The sequence below is a fragment of the Aethina tumida genome, chromosome 5 (genome assembly GCF_024364675.1).
Source record: "Aethina tumida isolate Nest 87 chromosome 5, icAetTumi1.1, whole genome shotgun sequence".
NCBI classification, from domain to species: Eukaryota; Metazoa; Arthropoda; class Insecta; order Coleoptera; family Nitidulidae; genus Aethina; species Aethina tumida.
This window is the reverse complement of record NC_065439.1, coordinates 17,340,508-17,352,618: the sequence shown is the minus strand read 5'-3', so window position 1 is coordinate 17,352,618 and position 12,111 is coordinate 17,340,508. Positions and strand designations below refer to the sequence as shown.

At 33.5% G+C, this 12,111-nt stretch overlaps 1 protein-coding gene across 10 annotated transcripts in view; it reads left to right on the top strand.

The window, feature by feature from the left end:
- Positions 1–12,111, top strand: part of LOC109601946 (phosphatase and actin regulator 3) — a 132,857-nt gene extending 120,746 nt beyond the window's left edge. For 8 of the 10 annotated variants that reach the window (XM_049968158.1, XM_049968161.1, XM_049968162.1 and 5 more), the window contains 7 exons: positions 8,614–8,796; positions 9,178–9,429; positions 9,487–9,748; positions 10,051–10,083; positions 10,548–10,897; positions 10,952–11,228; positions 11,299–12,111. In XM_049968158.1, the coding sequence (XP_049824115.1) occupies positions 8,614–8,796; positions 9,178–9,429; positions 9,487–9,748; positions 10,051–10,083; positions 10,548–10,897; positions 10,952–11,228; positions 11,299–11,314 (1,373 nt within the window). In that variant the 3' untranslated portion in view covers positions 11,315–12,111. The remainder of the gene's footprint in view (positions 1–8,613; positions 8,797–9,177; positions 9,430–9,486; positions 9,749–10,050; positions 10,084–10,547; positions 10,898–10,951; positions 11,229–11,298) is intronic. The other 2 variants (XM_049968163.1, XM_049968159.1) reach the window with 2 other exon arrangements.

The following is a 12,111-nucleotide window of genomic DNA, read 5'->3' as shown; positions in this document are numbered from 1 at the left end:
ATAATAATAAATAAAATAATCGATTATTAAAGATTATTGATTGTTTTAGAAACAAACATTATCTTTTTTTCCTTTTAATTTTGAAAAAAAAAACAAATTTATCATAACGTTTCACATTATCATATATAAGAGATATTTATAATTGAGTTTCATATTTAATTTCAAATAAACTTTGTTTAAAAAAGTGTTTTTAATACCATTGAATATAATAATCGAATAATAAAGTGTAGCAATTGTTTTAAAAACAAAAATTATCTTCGTTTTAATTATAAAATAAACAGAATTTCATAAAGTTTACTTTATCATATATTTATTTTAAATAAATATTATTTAAAAAAAGTTTTTAAAGTACTATTCAATGAAATAATCAATTATTTAAGATTATCAATTGCTTTAGAAACAAACATTGTCATTTTTCTTATTTATTTTAAGACATATTTATATTTATATTAATTAATTAGTTTATTAAATTTAATTTCAAATACAATAAAAAAGTGTTTTTATACTGTTAAATATAATAATTAAAGAGTAGCAATTATTTTAAAAACAAAAAAATATCTTTCTTCCTTTTAATTTTGAAATAAACAGAATTTTATAGAGTTTACCTTACATATTTATTTTATAATTATTTTAAATAAATAATATTATTTATAAAATGTTTTTTAAATATTATTGAATTATTTGATTTTGATTGATTATAAAAGAGTATCAACTGTTTTAGAAACAAAAATTATCTTTTTTTGTTTTAATTTTGTAATAATATAATATAATATAAATTTTTTTATACTATTGAAAAATATCAGTTAAGAGATTAAACATTATATTTTCAAGTTTTAATCTTGAAATATATACAGACTTTCATAGTTCAAGTAATATTGAATAAAATAATCGGTAAATACCTTTAAAACAAAAATTTTCATACTTACTGGAATATAATTTGTCTTTCTTAAAATTTATATTATTTATGTTAAGAGAGATAATAAATATAATATTAATATTACAATATTATCTATTGATAATGTTAAAAAGACCTTAAAAATATGAATTTTTTCTATTATTTATTGTAAATTATTTCAGAGATGTTTAAAAATGAATAAAATAAATGTTGTTTTTAAATTTAATTGAATAAAATAATCTAATATTATCGAATAATAAATATTCAGAATATATAAATGAAGAAAATAATAATAATAATAAACAGACATCGGAATTCCATTATTTTCTAGACAACTTTTTTACTAATTAAGTAAATTTACCTATTTGTATATATTAGTTTAATTAACCTAGAAAGTTTTATTACATAATTAATTATTTATTTTCTTTCCAGGTAAGTTCCACGCAAGCACGAAAACACGTGAGTATACGTATGTTCCAACTCGCTTTACCCTCAAGATCTCGTTACCCTTGGACGAACTCGCAGGTGAACTTTAATTGAATTTCATCCCCGGTAAATAAAGTTATCTGGGCGATGTAATGTGTTTGTTTGTGATGTAACCCGATATTTATTGTGAGGAAATCCATTACAGCACTTTCACGTCGAATACATATATATAATTTCAATTCATCGGGTGTTTTTGCAAAGTAATAATTCAACATTTCAACTTTAATCCCGAAAGCTTTCACCAATCAAGCGTCGTCGGCATTCGAACGCACGCCACACGAATTAATCGGTCGCTCATTAAAATTAAATCGAATACCGAACTTTACGACATTAGAGAAGTTTACGCTCGTCTAATCTGCGATTGCACTTCTAATTCCACATCCGTAACGACTCGGCTGCGGATCCATTCCGAGTGTGCAATCCTTTTCGGATTCGCCATCGAAAAATCCACGGGGGTGGAAAAACAAAGCGTGCACCATCACGTTTGTGTGCATGATGTTCCTCGTTAAAATGGAATTGCGTCCTTCAGCATTGTTTGTATGCCACATGACACGGAATATGCAGTTACAGTTTTCAATTTTCAGAATGAACTTTACGTTCTTAATAATAAATTTGCACTTTTTGACTTTCTCAACTTGTACCTGGTGGAAAAATTGTCGTGGATAGGTTAGATTAGGTTAAACGATCCTGAAAAGAATATGGAAAATGTTGATTAGTATTAATATCTCAAAAAACTAGTATAAATGTTATTAAAAATTTGTCCTGAAAATGCCTGAAAATTTTATTAAGATTCTAGGGTGGGGTTAACACCCTGTTTTACTCTGTTTTATAAATATTTTATAACTCCACATATAGGTGTCCGATGTTTCTTATTAAAATGGAATTGAACTCTTCAACATTGTTTATATGTCACCTTTAATGGATTATGCAATTTCGACTGCAAATTTTTAAGTAGCTTGAATTGGCATGTTTAAAAGTTTTCAATGTGAGAATAACAGGGAAAATATATTAATTATAAACCCGAAAAAAACTATTTTATAAAATAGTATAAATATTGCCAAAAAGTGGTCCTGAAAAAACACTGTAAAAGTTAAGTTTCTAAGTTATCCGCTGAGGGTTTATACCTCTGAAACAAAATTCAACTTTTCTTTTTAATTTACCTATTACAACTGCATTAATTTAACTTATTAAAATTTTTGTATTGTATTTCTTAAAATAAGTAAATGGAAATACGATATGCATTGAAAAAGATAAAATTCGACAAATACAGTTTGGCTCAACGAAAGTTGATTAAACTAGAAACAATAGAAAGATTTTTCTTTACTCTGTATTTTATAAATATTCTATAGTACAACATATTTGTGCACGATGTCTCTAGATAAAATAGAATTTCATCCTTCACCATTGTTTATTTGTCATATGTCATGGAATATGCAATTTCTGTTTTCAATGTGTACCAATTGATCAAATGTTGTAGGTTATCAGCCATACCTCAGAAATTATTAATCAATTTAATAGAGTATAAATATTGTCAAAAAGTAGCCCTGAAAAATACCTGAAAATGTTAAGTTTCTAAGTTATCCACTAGAGGGCTTTGTCACCAATGATTTATCTCAGAAATCAATTTTTCTTCCTAATTTACAAATTAAAGTTGCATTTAAGATCTTGAAAATATTTGTTAATTTTTTTTGTTATATTTCTTAAACATTTAAAATAATAATATTCGATAAATACAGTTTGGCTTAAATTTAAAAACTAAAACAAAAAAATTGACTTTAGAAGTATTCAATGGGTACCGAATGGTCAAATGGCCCGATAAAAAAAACTGTAAAATACTATAAATATTGTTAAAAAATGGACCTGAAAAAAAGGATTAAGTTTCTAACTTTATCGCCACTGATCTATCAGAAAAATTCTTCCAATTTATCAATTCAAGATGCATCGCTTACTTATCTTGAGATATTTGATATGTTTCTCATTAAATTTTTTAACCGCATCTCTTAAAATAAATCAATTGTAACTCAATAGCATTGAACAAGATAAAATTCAATAAATTCAGTTTTGTTCAAAGAAACTCGATAAATTTAATAACAAAGGAATGAGTGTTCTTTGTTCTATTTTCTGTGTTTTATAAATATTTTATAGCATCACATAATTGTGCACAAAGTTTCTCGTTAGAATGGTATTGCTTCTTCCATCATTGTTTATTTGTCACATATCATGAAATATCCAATTTCAGTTTTCAATTTTGGTAAAAGATATCAGCATGTTTTAGAAATTATTACTCGATTAAATGTAGGAACAAAATTATTTGTAAACCTGACCAGAAAACAACCTGTAAAATTTTAAAAACATTATTAAAATGTTCTGTTGAAAATAACCTGAAATTTAACATCAAAAATTAAAAATGCATTTAAAATATCAAAACTTTTTCAGAAATATTTTTCAGAACCACTTTATCAGTGATATTTATTCTATGCATATTCAATTAGATTTTTTTGTGATATGGCCGACGACCATATCCACTATTTGGTAACCCAGAACGTTAAATTGTGTGACAATAGTGTGTACAGTGTACAGTAAACTTAATCTGGCCGCTATTTAAACAGGCGTTAATGCCAGTTCGTCCGACCGTGTGGGTACATGTCGGTGCGTCGGATTCGCAATGTCACGGAATTAATTAGAGATTGTATTTCGGATAGGATTATCGCTTGCCATGTTCCGCAAAAGCCCGAAAACATTCCCGGCATCGCACCGGCTTAGTCTACACTTTTTTTTTTTTGATAATACTTTGTTGGCACTATTTCGGAGCGTTCGCGATTAATTAAAAGTTGAACGGTGGGTGTGAATTAAAGGAAAATTAAATGTGATGCAGCTGCATCCGAAGCGATCGTGTATAATAAAGTTCGCAAAGTTCGTTACGTGTTTTGGGGACACTACAACTCGGATTACCGACCGTCTTAACGGCGCAAACTACCACAACAATCGACGTTTTAACAGATCATTAAGTTGGATGGTATATTGTGCAACACTTTACGGTGCAACACTAAAACTAATGGACGTTTTACACAATACTAAGATAGGATTAAAAGGGTCTTCGGATTATTGACCCAAATGAATTATATATTGTTCCGCATTAATTATCCAATGGGGGTATAACATAAATCAATTTTCTATAATGCACAGTGATTTAGATTTTAATCAACTATTCTACCACAAGGGAACTGTGCTATATTAACATTTCTAATTTTATCCCATATCAATATCAAAAAATAAACTGCTTCCATGATACAAAGAAAATGATTTCAAACCACATTTTATCCACTAGTTTTGAAATATAGCTTTTATCATCCTATTAGTGCTGAATATTATAAAATTATTTGTTTCACATTCTTCTAAAAACTCAAATTTAAAGGAATCAATAAATAAATCACCAATAATAATAAATTAAAATACAAATAATGTGTATATTAAAAATAAAAAAGTAGACCCAGCAAAACTTAGTTTTTGTTGCTTTAATAAAAATTTGATTTTTTATTAAAATTTTGTTTGTCTCATAACTTATCTTGTAGATTTCTTCATACATTTTACACTATTTTAAATTTGTTTTTATCATCCAAATAATTCCAAATTTAAAATATTCAATAAAAAAACACAGGAAATTATAAATTAAAATACATAAAGATATATTAGAAATAAGGAGGAGAATAGTAGTTTAAATGTCAATACTGATTAAACTTCAATTTATTAATAAAATATATAGTTTTGAAGGATAACTTTTATTATCTTATTAGGATTGAACATTCTTAATCATTAATATTCTTCTAAAATCTTAAATTTAAAAAAGTCAATATATAAACCACAAGAAATAATAAATTAAAATATACATTCATTTATATTAAAATTAAAAAGTAGACCCAGCAAAATTTATGCATTTTCTAGTTTTGTAGTTTTGAAAGATAGCTTTTATCCTATAATTCTTGAATATTTTAAAATTATTTACTTTACATTCTTCTAAAAACTCCAATTTAAAGGAGTCTTTAAAAAAAATTAGATAGTTTTTATTACTTTAATAAAAATTTGATTTTTTTATAAAATTTATTTTTAATTTCTATACCTTTGCTTTTATCATCTAAACAATTCCAAACTCAAATTTAAAAGATTCAATAAAAAACTACACTATACTATATATTAAAAATATAGAGAATATATTCAGTATAATTTATTTATTTTGTGGTTTTTAATTTTAGAGTTCTAGCAGCAGAGCAGATTTCTGCTGACTTTTGAAGTTCTGAGTTATCTTAATTTCCAAGTAAAGTCTATTCACTCTTCTGTCAGAAGTAAAAAAAAATAGTTTCTATGTATTTTTAAAACTATATTATCATATTTAATTCATATCAAACTATAAAAATATTTTAAAATAAACGATATTCTAGAATTTAAGAATTAATTGGTAACTATATATATTATTGAACCCTGAAACACAATATTATTTATTCTGTGCTTGAAGTTCCATCAACTATTTATAAATATCAGTATGTCACAGAAATATTCTTTCCACCCCCATATTTTACCTTTACTACTCCGTTCCTCGGGGGTATATAGGTGAGTAAGTTGGCGGATTTCCCGAGTCTTATTTGCCCCTGACGAAGGTGACGTGGAAAATTGTTGCACGACCGTAAATGAAACGGGTGCCCGGACGAAATTAGGTGACACATCCTGAAATACGAGGCTGGGGTTTGTAGGCGTTGTGAAACATCGCCTGTGGGGCTAATAATTTCAACCCTGTGATTTTGCATTAATTAACTGACAAGATAAATAGATGAAATGTGTTTTGGTTATCTTAATTAACAAATTTGTTCTATTTATGCATTGTACAACTAACTCAGAATTACGTAAACAATGGTTTCTATAATATATGTTACAAATTTCAAATATTTAGTCATATAAATTATGCGTAAAGTGCATCGATAGTGTGCGCCATCTCTTCGCCAAACGCCAGGATCGAACGCGGCGCCATTATCGTAGCTACGTCTTCCCCGCACCCAGACTAGCTCCTCCTAAGCGTCGAGACGCTCACCACCGGGTGCTCGGCCACCATCCGCAGCGGGGCCCGTGACACCAGTCGTGTTGTGACGTCACCGGGATGCTGCAGGACGTTAACGATCCAGGACCAGGTCGGGCGTTCCTACACCCACGCGTGCCGCCCCGTTGCCACGTCGCAGCTGACGCGCCGAAAACGGCACCGACTCGGGTCAAGGACGACCATAATCCAACCTAATCTTCCTCGAAATACAATGAATAATATTTTGTACCGCCCAGAATGAGTGCACAACAAAAATTGTCGCGCTAGCCAATGGGGCCAGGGTGTTTTTCGAAGGTGGTGCACTTCATTTAAAGCAGGACGCGGCAACGGCGCCGCGGCGCATCTGTGTTCGCCGCGATGCCAGTCGAAGCGAGCGAACGCTGGGGACCTGTTGGTCCTCAAGTGTCAATCTTTTTGGGTCGAGATAACACCCCGCGTCGTTTGTTTCCACCCGCTAATTTCTTAAGCACCACTCCTCGACTCTCCGACGGTAACTTCTTTCGCCACCGTCTATTTTTAGTTTTTTTTTTCCGCGTCGCGAGTCCCAACGTTCGTACGTTAGTTCCTTTGTTTACGTTGTTACGTGTTTACGATCATGAGTGGGGTGGGATTTTTGGTGAAGACGTTCACTCCGGGCGGCAGGAGGAGACGCAGGTGCGAGAAGCAGGAACACAAGTTGGAGCTGCCGAGGCAGGGACAGAGTCAACCAGATGTGGTACCGTACTGGGACACGGCCCCTCCTATCACGCCCCCGGCCGCTTTTCTACCCCCCGGTTATAAACGATCGTCTTTTCGCGGTGAGGACAAATCACACCTTAAGGTTTCACACAGTTCAAGGTCGATTTATGCAAAAATCAATCTTTAAGTTTGCATAAATATTAATAACTTTTGTTCCCACTGTGTCGCCTTTACAATAAAAGTTAATCGAGAGATGATAAAAAAAATCTTGTACCCTCAGCGAAATGAAAAAAGTTTATGGGAACAAAAGAGGTACAAAAGTGAGGCTTTTGATTTGCCGGTGGCGAACGTCTCAAGGTCGGCTCTTTTACCCCTGCAAAAAATAATTGGATGTTAGGGGCGAGTCTGCAACAATTTATTGTCTGGTCTTGAGAATCTGGAGGATTTGGAGGTGTTTACGACGTCCATATATTTATTACGTTTCACTAGAAGTTATTGCTGACTGTTTCGTGTTTTTGCTCTTACATTTTAGCCACAATTTTAGATTATACAATTAATTATAAAATCCTAATCAATCCTGGAACTTGTTCGTTTAATACCCGAGAGTTGACGTCCTGGCGCCTCCACCATTTTCAAGACTGCAGTGTATAAACTGAAATAAAATAATTGTTTGTGAATTCCTTAATAATTATACACATGGTTAAACTCAGGTTTCGTGTTAATTCCTAACATCATTAGACTTGGACAGTCTCCAGAACCAATAACGCTCCCAAAATAACGAATTTTTACACATATTATTTCATTCGCATACTTTTTTTATAAAGTTCGTTGTTCAGTGTCGTGCCCGACGCAATATCCGTATTTTTCCTGCTTGTTTACATTCCACCATCGATTAGTTAATTTGAAAATACATTTTTGGATGGCGACCAAAAAAACATTAATTTGTTTTCACTCATTGAACCGATTTGGGGGAAAATATCCAATGATTGTTTGAACGCCATGCGAATGTGATATTTCCCGTTGATTTAATGGTTTGATAAACACTTCGTTGAATAAATATTTTTTTATCGTTTGGCGATATTTCGAATGATGTTTTTATACGACTATGAGCCACTTTTAAATCGGTTATTTCAATTCATGGTTTGTTTATCGTGCTGAGGCTACAAAATTTACGTTTCAATTTTCCGTATAAATATAATAAAAAGTTGTTTTATTTCAGCACGACATGAAAATAAAAAAGCGTTTATGAGTCTTTTTATTGAGTTTATACCATAGATCATTCATAGTTGAATGATTTGTTTTTATATTTTATGTAGGGGCATATTTTAAACTAGAAATCGAATATAAAGTGATGCTTTCAATGCGATTTCATTCATTCATTCCAACCAACGTAACATCCAAAACTTCCGAACATCCGACAGTGTCTCGCTCTAGCGCATTGGATACTATTGTTGTGTTTCTTTTGCAGAGCCGAAAAAAGAAAAGACTGACGGAGCGGCACAGAATGGCGCTCTATCTCCAAACGGAGAGACCCCCTCGCACGTCACCCAGCCCCCGGGCATGGACAGCCCCGCTGGGAAGCCGGAACGACCTAGCTCCCTGGGCCACGGCAAGCTCACCAGGAGGCTGCTCTGTTACCACAGCGAGCACTGTAAGTCCTCCTCTCCCATTTCCCGTTCTCCACTTCTAATCTTGTTTCGTTACCGTTTTCTTTCCTCGTCTCTCCACCACCGAAGCATGCGATACACTAACAATGCACCATTCACACACAACCCTAATTAAGTTTCTTTTTTGTGCGGTCTTGATTTTGTGGCGGTCCTGTTCTCTGGTTTTCTCTTTTTGCAACCTCTTTGTACGCTCGCCAAATTAATGTTTTTTCTAGCTGCCTCTTTTTCTTTTCCGACTCACCCCCTTAGGAACAACACGCTGTCGACAAATCTTGTTCCTTTTTTTTATTAAATTACACCGAATTAAGGCTAGAAAAACAATTATTTCTGGGCGCAGTTACTTAATACGTTCTTTTTTGTTTCAGTCAACGATGGTCACCCGGTGGGCCCGCCCGGCAGCACGCCGCCCGCCCAGGAGAAGCACCCGCACGGCATGCAGCCGCCAGTGTCGCAGGCGGGCGGCGTGGGCGGCTTCATGCTCTCCGAACTGCCGGAGCCGCCGATCCCCGTCTCCGAAATCGGTCCCATTCCACCGCCCCCCATGTTCTCCTCGCCCAGTCCGCTGCCGCACAGGCAGTCGCCCATGCCGCAGCAGATACCGGAGTACGATTACGAAGGTGAGTCATTGCATTACGCATGCTGCGTTCAGTCCGTTCACGGATGGTTGTTTTCAGAAAACGAGGAGGATGACGAATTCGATCCGGAATACGACGACGATCCGACTTACGTGTACAGGATGCCGCAGCCGGATCCGAAAATCGACACGAGTCGCATCGACGAGATTCCGGCCAAGGAGCCGAAGTTCAATGCGAAGCCGCTGAAGAGTGCGCTCAAGAAGAAGGGCTCGGGCAGCGGGCCGGGCACGCCGCAGGGCACGCCCACGCAAGAGAACCGGCCGCTTACCATGCGCCAGCAGGAACACAACTCTAGTTTCAAGTAAGTCCGCAGGGATTTTGTCTAACTGGTGATGGAGTTTTTGGTGCTGGTTTAATGAAGAGTTTCGCAAATAATTAAAAGTTTTATAATGCAAAGCTAACGTAAAACAGTAACTTTTGAATATTTAATTTTGTGTATTTATTTTAAACATTTACCAATTTAAGTAATTCAAGGATTTTAATGAAACCTTTAAAAAACTCCTTAAAATTCCTGCTGAATGTGATTTAAGGACTGTGTTGTAAATTGTGTAAATTTTATTAGAATCCTTTGTTCTAACGGTTGTTTTTTTATTTTTCTACTAGAAGGCCAACACTTAGGCCTAGGATTAAAATATGGTAAATATTTTTAAATGTAGTGTATATAATTATATTTCATGTCATCACCATTTTGACTGGACAACTTTGCTTTTCGTTAAGTCATACAACTGTTAAAATCAATGTTTAGCATGTTATATTATTTCTTACGTTTTAATATTTGTATGATAAATGTAATATTAATTATTTAACTTTGTGGTAACTTTCCATTGCTACATACGTTTTTAACTACATTATTTTTGCTACTATTTATTAATCGTTGTACGTTTGTATTTATTGAATGTTCGTTCCATACAGATATTTTTAAATCACACTACTCACCAAATAAAATTATCTTATTATACATATTTAAAAACATGCACGTACACTCCCACGTCTGTTTATTATTTAAAACTGTCTGGTGGAACACGTATTTCTCTACTTCTACTAGCTTAAACTCAAACCATCGTCCCTCATTTATTAACCTACCAATTATTAATTTCCAGTGCCAAGCAGACCAAATTCGTGGGCATATCCTGTGCGATGGAGAACAAGGAGAACACTCGTCCCGTCATCATAACGGAAGATGTCAGCGACGACGAGGACGGACCGATACAATACCGGGATGACATGTCGCCAGAAGCCAAGCTTGCTCAGAAAATCGCCAGGAAGGAGAGTCTGAATTTGAAACTGTCGCTGAGGCCGGACCGTCAAGAGTTGATCAACAGAAACATCCTGCAAATCCAGAGCGAGAATGAAAGACAGGAAAGTCGGGAAGCCATCGGTGCTAGGTTGATCAGAAGGTTGAGCATGAGGCCTACTCAAGAGGAACTGGAGGAGAGAAACATCCTCAAAAGTAATACCCACTATTTTAGGTTATGAATGTTTATTAATAATGCTATTTTAATAGAACAAAGTCCGGCGGAAGAGAAGAAACAGAAGGAGGAGAAGAAGCGGTTCCTGTTGAGGAAGCTGAGTTTTAGGCCGACAGTGGAGGAGCTGAAGGAGAAGAAGATTATTAGATTTAACGATTACATTGAGGTGACACAGGCGCACGATTACGACAGGCGGGCAGACAAACCGTGGACGAGGCTCACTCCCAAGGACAAGGCGGCCATTAGAAAAGAGCTCAACGAGTTCAAGAGCTCCGAAATGGCTGTTCACGAGGACAGTCGCCACTTGACCAGGTATAATCTCTAACAATCTTTATTTTAATCTTTTGGGAATTATTACATGTTTGTGTTATTTATTTTTTAGATTCCACAGGCCTTGACAATTGCAAGGTACACTAGAAGAAGAAAAGCTAAATACTGTGATGGGCGTAGCCGTAGAAATCAACTTTCCCATAATAATTGCTGCTTATTGAGCTCAGGTCACGACCGACCTGACAAGTTCGTGCTTACTACCAAGCATCGACTTGTGAATGTGTAATTGTTTTGTATATAAGTGATTTTTTATTAAAACAAAGTTTTTATTATAATTATTATACATAGTGAATGTATATTGTTTTTTGTTTAAAATGAAGAAACACTTGGATCAACTAAAATGTACATATTACATAGCGCGATTATACATAGTTGAAACAGTTTTACTCTTTAATACATCACTGTGCAATATTGTGCACTCATAGTGTAATATTTATTTAAGGTGCTCGTCATTTTCTCTGCAAAATATTTGAAAATATAACAGTTGTTATATGACACCATAAGTGGCAGCTAGTGTTTTATCTTTGACCATGTTATATCATAAAATGACTATTTTACCAGAGAAAAATGACGAAAAACCGTTAAATAATCAACGTTAGGAATATTTTTTTATTGTTTTAGTGAATAAGAGTTCACTATACCTGTAATTTCACTAGTTTTTTAATACTATTTTAACTGTATTTGTTTTTCACGTGTTGATCTACGAAGATTGACATATTTTATATAATTTATAATTACATGAATTGTGTAAATGAGAAATAGATTGTTCGTTTTAATCATTTCTTATTTAAACCTTACTTGAGAATAATCTTCAGTATTAAATTATATAATTTTTAATAAAATTCAAAGAATTAATAAATTTTAA